Source organism: Spea bombifrons, chromosome 5, assembly GCF_027358695.1.
Source record: "Spea bombifrons isolate aSpeBom1 chromosome 5, aSpeBom1.2.pri, whole genome shotgun sequence".
NCBI lineage: Eukaryota > Metazoa > Chordata > Amphibia > Anura > Pelobatidae > Spea > Spea bombifrons.
Genome location: NC_071091.1, coordinates 73244459 through 73258365, shown reverse-complemented (window position 1 = coordinate 73258365; position 13907 = coordinate 73244459). Strand labels below are relative to the sequence as shown.

The 13907-nt window shown below is 36.9% G+C and overlaps 1 protein-coding gene across 1 annotated transcript in view; it reads right to left on the bottom strand.

Moving 5' to 3' along the window:
• Positions 1–13907, bottom strand: part of RTTN (rotatin) — a 67583-nt gene that overhangs the window by 10438 nt on the left and 43238 nt on the right. Inside the window, exons 32-40 of the mRNA XM_053468202.1 lie at positions 12210–12368; positions 11361–11438; positions 8604–8793; positions 6702–6787; positions 5467–5563; positions 4900–5098; positions 3597–3687; positions 3245–3398; positions 489–623 (exon numbers count right to left, since the gene is read on the bottom strand). Of these exons, the coding sequence (XP_053324177.1) occupies positions 489–623; positions 3245–3398; positions 3597–3687; positions 4900–5098; positions 5467–5563; positions 6702–6787; positions 8604–8793; positions 11361–11438; positions 12210–12368 (1189 nt within the window). The remainder of the gene's footprint in view (positions 1–488; positions 624–3244; positions 3399–3596; positions 3688–4899; positions 5099–5466; positions 5564–6701; positions 6788–8603; positions 8794–11360; positions 11439–12209; positions 12369–13907) is intronic.

The following is a 13907-nucleotide window of genomic DNA, read 5'->3' as shown; positions in this document are numbered from 1 at the left end:
AATTCCTTATCCCTCCTTTGCTTTAATTCAACATTTCCTGTAAGTAATACTTGTCGATTCCCTTGTGCAGAGGAAATCTGCCTCTAATTTCAGTTCTAGACTGCACTTGTGGGAAGGATTAGTCTAATATACCATCAGAGACCTTTATTTTGCAATGGTACAGTGAGGCACAATGTGAGCCTTTTCTGATCGGGGATTCACTGTAATGCAGACTGCTGGGGTGTTTTTCTGTTCTCAAGTCACACTACTTTGTACACATTTTCTGTGTAGGGCAAGAGAAATTAATGAAATATGTTTTTTTCCACAGGTGTGGAATTTCTGAAAGGGTTTCCCCCCATTGTTAATTAGTATCTGTATCTAGATCGTGAAACAGTAACCAAGGTGAGGTACATACAAGCACACGATAGCTCACATACTTAGCCTAAAGAACTTACAAAGAAGGTTTATAAATATATTTTATGGTAACAAAAGTGTTATAAAATACATACCAAGTAAAGAAGTGCCTTGTTTTGTGAAGACAGTGGCAACCTGAGTAACAGTTTGAATGTGTTTCCTCAGTAAAGTAGTTAAACAGATAAATATGTCCGTCCATGTCTGATAAATTGCAGAACTGATTTCAACATCTGAAATAAGAAAGTGAAATTATTTAACGGAACGTCACATAACATTATAAACATGCACTGTCGCTGTAACCATACAAGCCGTTTCATTGTTGGTCCATTCAATAAAGAGATCATCATTACATAAAAAGGGAATGTTAATAACTAGCAAGTAATTAAAAACATCCATATTGTTATTAGTTCTGATACACTTTAATAAATTGATATAACATGCAAATACATTGAGTGGTAGAAATATAGTCTACTATAATGTACTAATAACAATCATATCACGTCAAGGTGAGCTACTGTCTTCTGTGTTCTAAGTATCTTTCTGAATATTAAGATAGAGACTTCTTAATATTAATTAATTATTAATATTATCAGAATTACTCATTACTATGGGGACACTCAAAAACAGAAACACAAATTATATGTTTTCCAATCTAAAATGCGATCAAATAAATTACAAATCAATCGTGTGTTCTGATTTGATCTTCTACTGAAAACAATTTAACATCCTCTGACATAAAAGTCAGTAATTTTATGTTGCATTATGATCACAAAAACTTCATGGAATCAAGATCAATAAAAACCATCTGTCTAGTCAAAACCATCTTTCGGTCAATTAAAACCAAAGACTTCCAGTGTTTTTTTTGTGAGACAAGTTATGTGGGATTGAACAGTATTCTTTTTGGTATATCTAAATATCAATTTCAGTTTCCAGCTCATCTGACAGCTCCCTATACTTAAATAAACAGCAATGTTATACTGAATTTCCCAAAACCACACAATCCACTTCAGTTCACAGCCCCAAGGTAAGCTAACTGTTCTGTATAGCTACTGCTTTGTTTGATCTCCTGTAGTTTGGTCCTCTGTTACATTTTCTCTCCTATGCATTGTTTGATCACTTCAAATGTACATGCTTTATTTGCAACTGCCATTTTTCTATAACTTTCTCAAATGTTATGCTATTTGTATTGTTGTTAAACTTGAATTGCCCGGTTGCACATTATGCCTCTTATATAGTGTTCCCTGCTACTATCCTATGACTGTTAAACAGACTTATTATGAAACAAATTACAAGAGACCTGTCATAGCAAATATTTTTTAAAAAAACTCCTTAATTTTGATTTATATCAGTCAACAAATACAATTTCCTTGAAGATGGAATGGTGATTCAACAAGGGAAGTGTATTCCCTTTTCCCACGCACCTTGAATATTACAGCTACCTTCTGGTTGGTATTCCTGTCTCTGTTCCTCTCCTCTGCAATATAATCAAAATGCTGCTGCTGCTGCGCTTTTACACAATGCTCTATTTCTGATTTCCTTTGTTCAGCACTCTACTGGCTTCTTATTACCTGAACATTTAAAATGCTCATACTAACATACAAAGCCCTCCAATGTAGTGGTGTATCTGATGGTGAGGGCAATTCAACCCAGGTGCCACTCATCAGGGAGGTGCCACCAGCAGGGCCACCATTAGAACGGTAAAATCAAGACAGTTGTAAGGGACAGGGCTGTCCTGTTAGTTGCAGCCAGCACCAAGTAATAAATCCACGGTGTGCGATGTGTGTAATGTCTGATAAGAGGGAGTTACTGTCTAAAATTAATCATGTCTGGTAAAGGAAGGGGGTAATTGTCTGAGTTATGCTGCACCACAGTCAATATTTGGCTCTGTATATATATATATAGTGATGGAAGTTATGTTGTATCGCTGTCAATGTCTGGCTTCATATAGAGTGATGGGAGTTATGCTGTATCCCTGTCAATGTCTGGCTTCATATATAGTGATGAGAGCTATGACTGGCTCAGTATAGGAGCTATGCTGTACCACTGTCTGTGGCTGGCTCAGTATATAGTAGGTGGGAGTTATGCTGTGGCGCTCTTTGTGGCTGGCTCAGTATACCGTGATGGAAATTATGCTGTACCAATGTCAATGTCTGGCTCAATAAATAGTGATGGGAGTTATGCTATACCAACATCAATGCAATGTCTGGCTCAGTATATAGTGAACACGAGTATAGCTTTGATCAAGAAATTCATTAATTTGCAAAAATGGAGGCTCAAAGGCAGAAAATGTAAATCCATTTATCTTTGCAGAATAGACAGAGTGGTCACTTTGGAATTTTTTGTTGAGTTTTGTCATAATAGAAAGCAGTACTATCTGTTCAGTAAATGCTATGTACTTAAAATACAATGTGTAAAATACAGTTTACACATTTGTGCAATAAACATTCTTGCAAACATTACATTGCTTTCACATTTTAAAGTGAATTGTTGGTGCTATATAAAAGAATATTTATAATAACAATGAAAAAATGTGTTTCTTTTGTTCCTGCAGAGGGTTTACGGTCAGGGAAAGGAGGAGGAGAAGTACAGAACTGTCAAGACCTGGCACAGAGCTTGAAGGAGAGAAACGACAGCTTAAGGGAAGTATGGAGAAGTCATTTTTTTAAACTTTAATATCCTAAAAAAATCCATATTTTTGGAAATTTTGCCAGCATCAACAAGAAAAATTGAACACACTATAAAATAAAAGAAAAAGTTGACAAGTGTATTTTAAGCTCAACTAGTTCTTCCCAGGGCCTCCCATGTCCATTGTACATGCAAATCTTCTTCCTAATTGCACATTTTGACTTACCTCTGGCTTTTTTGTGTTGGACAGACAGCAAAGAAAACATAATTGTCAGCAGTGGCTGTATTAGTTCATCCTTTATCACCAAATTGACATCTAGAATCAGACAGGTCTGAATAAGTCTTGATAAGGCCGACAGATATTCAAGCAGGACCATTACCTATTTTAACAAAACAGATATTCAAAGATGTAATGTAACACAAAATATTGCAACATAGTAGAGATTTCAGAAAAACCACATATTCAAAAAAGAATAACACCTCAATCAAATGGAAGCAGGAAACTGGAAATATTTTAATAATAATAATAATTTAATTATAATAATAGAATTTACATGATAACAAGGAAGGAAATTTACCTGTGACTTTATGACTTCTGTGTGGAATTGAAAGATGAGAGGTGACTTGAAGTCAGAGAAACATCTTTCCAACAATGTTGGCTTTATAAGGCTGTTCAGGAGAATTCACATAAAAATAGATTAAAGTAGAACATTGCAATGCAAAGTAAGGTGACCAGTTGACAATTCAAGGCTGGAAATAACATCCAAAAGATAACAGGTTGCTCTTGCGCCATACATTACACATATACACATCAACTATATGGACAAAAGTATGGGGACACTTGACCATTACACCAACAGGGAGTTTTATGACATTACATTCTAAATACCTAGACATTACTATGTAGTTGGTCCCCCTTTGGTGCTTTAACAGCTTCCATTCTTATGGGAAGGCTTTCCACCAGCTTTTGGAGTGTTTTTGTGAGAATTTTTGCCCATTCACTCAGGAGAGCATTTCTGAGGTCAGGCACTGGTGTAAGACTGTCAGGTCGCGGAGCTGCTTCACTACAGTTTCCCTGTCTCGCTACAGTTTCCCCTTTGCTGTAATCCATTCCTGGATTTCCTTATGCTCTGTCCTATACTTCTGATTCTTTGATTCCAGCTCTGCTCTTAGCTTCAGCGCCTGTTTCCTTTATAAGGTGTGCCCCATCCATTTGTTATGTCTCAGTCTGCAGTCTAAAGGTATGTCTCTCTGTTTTGTGTTTAGATTTACTGCTTATTTTCAGCTTATTAGTGAGTCAGTAGGCATGGTTTAGCGCTAGGACCCACCGAATATTGGAGTACTTTGGCATAGTGGTGGGCTAAGCATACTATGGCCATAATATGTGATGGAATCTCCAATCTTGTTATCTTAGAAAGGGGTTCTATTAGTGTCCTTGTCTAGTCTATTCTGTTTAGTCCTGTTATTTCTGTATAGTCTTGTCATGGGTAACCTGGTCAGTCTTGTCATGGGTAACCTGGTCAGTCTTGTCAGCCCTGTACTCTGTATAAATATATACATACACACACACACACACACACACACACACACCTATATCTAACACACTTTTTACATATAGATATGAACAGCGGTTCACAAAGTAAAAAGTGAAATTACCACAAACTATCCAGAAAGTATTTATAACATGATGTTCTATAGTTTTCCATTGATGATACTTGCATTCAGTTTAATGAGCAATAGAACAAATCATGTCATTGTCAGGATTATTTTTTTTTTTGGATTTACTGTTGCTCAATGCACGCATTGAAGTAAGAAAAGAGAATACTGAAATATTTTTCAGTCAAAGGTGATGAAACACTAACAACAGTGCTTGCCTTTTACCTTGACAGGTCTGTCAATATGCGTCTTTCTGAAAGCGCAGCAGCAGTGTGTCCTGGATTCATTATTAGCAGATTCTCTAGTAAGCCGCATATTGCTGACAAATGAGATGGAGTGACTACAGAACACTGGTCAGGCATGCCAACCGAAGCGGAATTCTCCTCTGAGCTCAAAGACACTGTTCCAGCTTTGTGGCTCTGATCTGTAGGACAAATCTGTGCATTAGCAGGAGTAAAACACGGTTATTAGAAAATTAAAAGGCACTAATTTCACAATTGTATGAATTACTATGACCTGCTTAAAGGGAAAATAATTTATTGATACCAGATGTAATTTTTTTTCTGATTTTTATTTGTAATAGTTTGGAATAGTTAGTTTAAAAAGTTAAACTTAAGGAAATCAATGCATGCATTCTCCATCAGAGTTTGAAAATGAGAATTGCGTCTCCCCTCCCAGCTGCCTCTACTGAAACCATGAAGCATAAGAAAAATGCATACTTAAGAACGCTTCCTGTACTTGCTCTGTAGCACTCCCGTTGATTTTAAGATATGTGCCCATCAATTTACCTACCTTTGTCCAGTAGAGGGTCACTTATATTTTCGCAAAGTGAAGAAGCGGAGACTGGATGCAGATGTCCTGTACTGCTTGTTGAGGAAGTGCTGGGAAGCTGAAAAATGGGAAACGGACTATATTAATGGTAAAATTTACAACCTTACAACCTTCTATAATATTCTATAAAAACAGGCCGCTGGTACACAGGAAATTAGACTGTTCTCCCCTGGCAGCAGGAGGTATCATCACATTGAAAAATAAGAAAAAAAATAAGCTGACCATGCAAGGGAGCATTCTGCCTTTTAAAATTACAAATTGTATGTATTTAGGATAATTTTCTACTTAGAGGATCAGAATGTTTTTTATTATTAGTGGGACCATGATATTCATAAAAAAATGACAGATTATACAAAAACAGGAGTAGAAGGAAATGACTATCTTTTTGAAAAGAAAACAATATATAATTCATGTGGACACACTAAACACGAAAAGGGAGAATGATGGTTGAAGAAAGTTATGTTAAAAATGACAAAAAACCTCCAGTCACATAGGGGAGTAAAACCCCTGGTCACAAAGGGGTTAATCAGATTTTTTCCCCAGCAACAGAAAAGACATTCAGACACGCAGTGAGCAGTAAATGATGAAAAGATTTAAAAAGCCGTTGAATTCAGCTTAAGCTATTTAATCTCAGATATTCTGGTTTTTATACTTCTACTTTCTTTTTTATTTGAAAAGATACCATTTACTTCTTAATATATGCTAAGACTCAGTACTCTATTACTTCACAGGAAGGCTTTATTCTTCAAGTGTTCTAATCCATTTTTACAATGAAATAACTTCTGGATCTACAGAAATTTATATAAAGTCGTATAACACATATTATATGCAGAGGGACAAATAGCACTGGTTAAAAATAAAATCATTTCTTTCCACAATGGGCCGCATGTTGAAAATCTGAATTTAACAATACTGTAAATGGGAAATTCTAACTGCAGGATTATATTGAGAACTGAATAAGTATCATAAAAATGCTCATTTTAATATGAAGGATGCAATATTACAACCCTGGCAGCTCACAAGTTACTTGTTGGGGAACCATGGTTTAATCAGCCTACAAAAAATTTAGTTAAATATATACTCAGACATTATTCTCTGACACAATGGGTTCAATAGAAACAGAACTATAGCCACATGGAACTTGTAGATTTACAATTAGAAAGTATTACTGAAATGAAACTAGTGAGTGAACCTACCCAGGTACTTATTGTTGAATCAGATTCGGGAGTTGGAGAGGAATTGTTCTCTGCATTATGCCAAATGTACAGTGAATCTTCAGAACCTTTGGAGAAGAAGACAAAAAAAAGATTTAAAAGTAAAAATACTAGTATGCATATTGGAAGATATACAGAACGCAACACAAAAGTCAAGAGTGTTACAATTTAGTCCCATATGCATTTAGCTTATATACTTATTATAATTAGTATTTATCGCAAAGTTTTCTTTTCATAAAACAAATCTGAACCCTTTACCATTATACAAGCAAAAAAGGTGACTTACTATCCCTTTGGGAAAGAGCAGCAGTAAAAACAAGAACAGTAACAAATAAATTGATAACTTTAGCCAAGGCAGCGTATTTTCTTTGTAAATAGGTAGCAGGTCATTCCTAGCCTTCAAACTATCAAGTAGTTAATTTGAATAAAGTAATGTAATAAATTGTACTCCCTTTAACTACAACCATGGCTTGTAAGTAGAGTAGGGTGCCTGCACTATTGCAATTTATGTTGGATCTCAATCCCAGGCCAATCACATTTTTAGATGTAACAACAATCTGGTTGGATGATATACCGTATTTGCTTGATTATAAGACAACCCCCTAAAATATGAATATTTATTTAGGAAAAAAAGAAAAAGCCTGAATATAAGACTACCATAAAGGAAATAAAGTTTTAATAGTAAATATTAATGTAAACTATTTTTTCATATTTAATAAAAAAAACTATGCTTGAGAAAAATACATTTTTTGTTTTTATTTTCTTTTATTTGCCAACCTGCCTCCCAGTTATGTACATCTGCCCCATAAATGCCTTATACCATGCTATATGTCACTCTGCCTCCCCGATATGCCACTCTGCCCCTAGATATGCCTTACACACCCTATCTGCCACTCTGGCTCCCCGATATGCCATATGACACTCTGCCCCCAGAAATGCCTTATACCCAGTTATATGCCACTCTGCCTCCCCGATATGCCACTCTGCCCCCAGATATGCCTTATACCCCCTATATGGAACTCTGCCTCCCAGATATGCCTTATACCCCATATATGCCACTCTGCCCCCCCAGAAATACCTTATACTCCCCTATATGCCACTCTGCCCCCCCCCTCAACTCACCAATGAATCCCTAGTCTTGTCCCCCGTTCTTCAGACTCCCTGGTGTCTAGTGGGGGCAGCCGGTCGACTTCTGAACGATGTGCGTAGAAAACCTCTGCTGCCCATTAGTTCTGCCAGGGCTTCTATGACTGAGCACCGGTGCTCTGTCATAGAAGCCCCGGTGGAAGTGCCGGCACATCGTGCAGACAACCTCTGCTGCTGCCGGCACTTCCGCCGGGGCTTCTATGATGCCGCTCCGTCTTAGAAGCCCCAGAGGAAGTGCCAAGAGCAGTGGAGGTTACCAGAGAGGAGGATCCAGGTGCCCTGCAGCTCTGTGGGGGATCTGAATCTTAGTCTTGTAGTCATACCTCTATATGAGGTCTGATTATAAGATGACCTTGAATATAAGATGAGGGGAATTTTTCAGAGCATTTGTTCTGGAAAAAAAACCTTGTCTTATAATCGAGCAAATATGGTATATATTCTGACCAAAAGGGGTGTATAAGCAAGATGCAGGGGCTACTAAGGGCATTTTATAGGTTAAATGTTACACTTTTGCAATTTTGTATAAATGTATGAAAACAATGTGATCATTAATGACTTAACTTGCAAAGATGGATTTATACAACAAAACACAATGATGGCAACAACCTATTCCAAACTCACCTTGGTGCAACATCTGTTAATGCACAGATAAATGCTTACCTAGCAAACACGCGGTGTGCAATGAGAAAAAAATTACAAAGTACAAAAAACTAGAAGTTCATCCAGACAAGCACTTACTAGTAATGTTTGCCGTAATTGCTTTGGGTTCCACAACAGACTGGCTGAAATCGTATGTGTATCGTCCAAGGTAGCAGCTTTTCACCATCTGACTCACGTGATCATAGAAGTGGTAGCGATCCAATAAAACTTGAACCGCAGTCTTACCCACTGTGGACAGCCCAGACTCGTCATCATACACACAAGGACCCTACAGACAAATTGCAATAGCAGGCTTGTTAACTAGGCAGATAGCCATAAAAACACATTTGTTTATACCATATCTACATAATGATAACATCCAAAAAATAATATTCACATTAGGTTGAAGCACCAAAGATTAGCATTAACAACAAAAAACAAACAAACAAAAAAAAAACACCTTACTGTTCTACATCTACTGATGGTGACTCAATGTAATTTGCCATAACAAAGCCTTACAATGAGTACATCTAGGAATAAAATATAAAGGATATTAATGATGATGTAAGCCTGAATGTCAGCTCCTACCTCCGCAAGCAGTAAGAAGGCAATGGGATATTCTGTTTTAACTACCTTTATAAATTATTAAACAGACCGTGTGCTGCACATTAGACGTTTAAGTCTTGCATGAGTATACTACTGAAAGCAAAAAAATAAATAACAAAAAAAACAATACTGGTCTTTATTAATATAATGCCAGCATGAATCTATACAAGAAAAAACTGTATGTTTTATGCCTTTGAGATGAATCCTACCACGCCCCTTGATAAATAATGATGTTGGCAGTTGATTCCATATTACTTATACAATAAAATTGACAATTAGGGACCATAAGGATCCATTTAAAATAATGTCACATGTGTGTTCTGGTCAATAAATCAATTTGCATCATTTGGATTCATTAATGGAACCATTAATGAGGTTCCTGCTCAAGGGAATGCAGTACACAGCAGAAATAAGGGTTTCAACACGCAGAAAATGTAACATGGGCTTATTTACCAACTTCCCATGTGTTGCAAAGGGCCAAACTAAGGAACCTAATGCAAGAGGGCTGATATGGTCCTGTATAATGCAAGGTTAAATCCACAAGATGATGTTCATGAATCATCCCCACATTGAACATTCAACATGGCTAACCTTGCTCTTCGTGCAATGAAATCTATCAGGGTTTTGAACTTGAAAATGCATAGTTATGTCTTTAACCAGCAAATTGAAGCATTGTTACCAATTAACCCCAAATGTTTTAAGACTCACTCAACAAAATCTGCTACACAGTTACTTTTCCCAGCATGTAGTTTAGACTGGAAGGGCAATGTGTACATTGTTAAGTATCCATATATTAAAGTGGGACCTACAAACATAATAGCTATATTCTACTGAGTTAGGTACTTCATATATATATGCAAACCAAGAAATTGGATGTAAATTACAGCTCAATGCAAATTTTGCATTCATTTATCTTATATTGCAGTTGCATATACTCAAACTGACAGTTACATTGTTTGGAACATTTTAAATTTCTATTCCATTGTGTTTGCCAAATACAAAGTTAGCAAAATAATTAAGAATTACATCAAATGGCATTAGAGTTTTCTTAAGATGCATGCCATATAAATGCCAACTAAGCAATATCCGTCACAGGGGAATCTAAATCAAGTGAAAGTAGAAGGCTTTAACTTTGCATAGTTATGAGATGAAATATCACCATAAGCACTTTTTGTGCTTTGCTAAAAGACGGACACAGAGTCTGTATAGCTAATGCAAAAAAAATGCATTCAAAAAAAAAAAAAAAGAAGAACAAGCTTTAGGAAGACAGCACCCTGATAAACACACCAGCTACCACCTGCATTGGAAGTTTACTCAAATTAATCAGGCGTGAAATATCAACCATTGAGAGATCTGGGTAGTCTGTGTATGCTAAGACTTCTAGCCACATGATTAGAGGCAGGCCTGGGGAGGGGGCACTTGCCCTTTGGACTGGTCAAATTTGGGCCGTCCTTAGGTAGGAGTGAAGCGGCCGAGTAGCGCATGTTAAGTGGCCAAGCATTAACAGTGAGACAGATTGCATCTGGTGCACGCAACAAAGTCTAAAGGTAAGTATAAGCACACAGAGAGTGAGTGTATGCGTGTGAGCGAGAGATTGTGCATAAGAAAGAGTCTGTTAGCGTGTGTGTATGGCCATGGAGATTGAGCAATACTTTTTCCCCCCTATATATTATAACATGATACAGGTCAAAGCAGTTTAAGGTGGTCGTAAATTAGTTTAGCCATTGTGAGAAGAATTTGGAGGGGCAAACGGAGTGAGGGTAATAATGGCATTGTAAAAATAAAAAAAATTCACACCTATTATTAGACAAACAAAGTGAGGTCTGTTTAATGAGGAGAATGCATAAAATAGAATATAAATCACCAAAACGTCATAATGTTCTGATAATGGGACAGGAATCCCAAGTTCAATCATTTTTTGTGCTGAAATGCTTAATCATCTTTATTTCAAATGTTTTTCTGGCTTGTGTGTTTTTTTTAAGTTCCCCTTCAGTACTTTTATTTTAAGGTCTTCAATGAAGGGCATAGGTTAATCTTGGGTGTCGGTGTGGCCGAGCCTGTCCTGGTGTGTGTGTTTGGGTGTCAGTGTGGCAGAGCCTGTCCCGGTGTGTGCAATTGGTCATCTGATTCCTTGCACCTAACACGGATTATACACAGATCCTTGGTGTTTGACGAGGTTGAAAGTAATGGTGTGTGTATATATTATATATAAACGCATATTAGTACCCTGCAAAACTCAATGTTACTAACCTGTAAAGTATACTCATTGGAATCTTCTGGATTTGCTGGCATTGGGATGACAAGCATGTTCTGGAGAATGAAAGCAGCCTAAAAGGAAACAGAAATAAAAAAAACAAAACTAAAAAGATCTCAACGCTGCCATCTTGCTGAAACTGCTATCAAGTGCAGTCAAGCATGTCATAGCACAGTAGAGTAAAGAGAAGCAGCAACTGGATTTATTGTCTTGAAAAGAAGATTAATTAGATTCCCACTGTGCCTCACAAAAGGCTGTTTACCCATAAAATAGATGTTATGGAATAGGAAACATAATATTGCAGATATCTATATCATACATAATTTTATTGGTAATGGGTATGTATGAATACAATAATAAACTGTATAAAAGATAAATATCTACATGGGGATCCTGCTGTACTACCTTTAACATGACAGGATGAAAAGCAGAGAAATATAAATGAATCCATTTTGCAGTGGTTTGCTTGCCCCCATCCTAAGGCTATAAATAGGTTTCTTCAAGCCTTCAATACTATGTTTTAAGTGTTTGTGCATATTCATCCTGAGTGAAATATATATGTTCAATAACTACAAATAGGAACATTTGAAAATATTTGTGCAAATGGATTGAAATTACCCTAGTGTACGTATACACTCATGGTTAAGTTCAGTATGGTCACAACAGGTTGTCAGACTGGCTCCTTTTTAGGAACAGCCTGGGAAGTGTTGCAGTTCAAGGACATCAGTGAGCAAGTGGGGCACCTAAAGCTTTACCATGCAGCTTGCAAGTCCAGCGTGATATCTTGAAATAAGCTACACAAATAAGGTATAGTATATATATACACACATTTATACACAGCTTACCTCTCTGCGCACCATGCTGCATTCACATTGGTCAAGAAAGATGCTCAGTACTGTTCCCCATAAGCCTCCTGAGATATTCTGACAGCTCTCTGACAATACAAGAGCACCTTCTTTCAGGCTCGTCAAAGCTGAACCAATGCCCAAGCTGGTAAATCTTACCTATGATAAATTACCAAAATGTTTAATCATTACACTTATTCTAATAAAATTGGTACATTTTTAATTTACAGTCCAATCTATAACATAATGTAACTAACATTTAAGGGATAAACTAGAGCCTATTAAAATCTAGGGTGTAAAATACATGCACAAGTCTTTCTTTTATTACCTTGCTAATAAAAACCCTGTAGGCCACCGATTTAAACTGTAATACAAAAGTCGTCCTACCTTTCCTATACCCTTTGTGTTCTATGAAAAATGTTATGCAGAGCACTAACCTATTCTTCTTTCCCCACACCAGAATCTGTTAAGCTGGATTCTGTGAAAATGACACATGCAGTCTGCCCTGAGTTGAGCAGGTAAGAGGAAAAGTAAAGAGCAACATCCCCTCTATGCTACGAGCGTGTGCACATGCACGCAAGTGTTGTCCCCTTTTACATGGGCAAGGGGAGCCATAGAAAGAAGGGGAAGATAATAAGAGATAATAAGAAAGGAGAGGAAAGAGATCATGAAAAAGAGGAGAGAGAATGACATAGGGGGAAAATTATGAGAAAAGGGAGAGTGTATGTTAGAGCAATTAAGTGTGACTATGCAAGGGCGTGAGTATGTATGTGTGTATGCCTGTTTATGGGCAGGCATTTGTAAAATGTGTGTGTGTTTTAATAGTATACCCTTATTGTTACTGCTTTTGTGATAATTGGTTTTGAATGAATAAAGAAACTGCTGTGGGTACGATCTGGGTGCTGGGCAAATCCCATGTGTGCAATCTGGTTGTTGGGCTGGCCTTTGAGGTGTGCGACTTGTGATCTATGCCTCCAATTTAGGGTTTTCATGCATTATTTATTTGATCAATAGCGTCAATGCTGGGTTTGCATGTGTTTTTTCTAGTGTATTTATGCTTGCAAGGCTGGTGTGTTATTCAGTTGTTATATACCTGCACTGCTTTATTTAATCTACATCTGCAAACTTAGTGTTTGTAGGCGTTATACAGTTGATCTATACATGAAATGCCGTGTTTCCATGTGGTGAAGGGGACACAGTCTCTCGAGGTGAGAGAGAGAGGCTGCGCCAACAATTTCAAGCCATGCCTTTTAAGATGTTTTACTTTAGATCAGGAAAGGAAATGATGAACTTCACTGATTTTGCATTTCTTTTCCAAATAAATGAATTACTAATGCATTTACTAAACAAAAATGTCCTTAAAGCATTTGATGGTGTTGCATCTTCTAATTAGCTGAGCATTAAAAATTGAGATATCTTTAAGCAGATGTTCACTGCTATTTCTCCTAGCGTGAAGGGTCAGAAAAAAAAGTCAATGACGTTTAATTACTAAGTAAATTAAAGATGTGCCGTCTCCTTGTTCTGCCATTCAGCTCCCTTGACTATAACAAAGCAAAGGAAGCACCACCGAGTCAGGACACATTATTTATTTATTATAATAATTAAAAAAAATGAAATGATTCCTTAAACTCCAGAGAGGAAAACTAGTCTTCTAGAAAAACAATCTGGGATAATCCAATATATTACAAAATCGTTAAT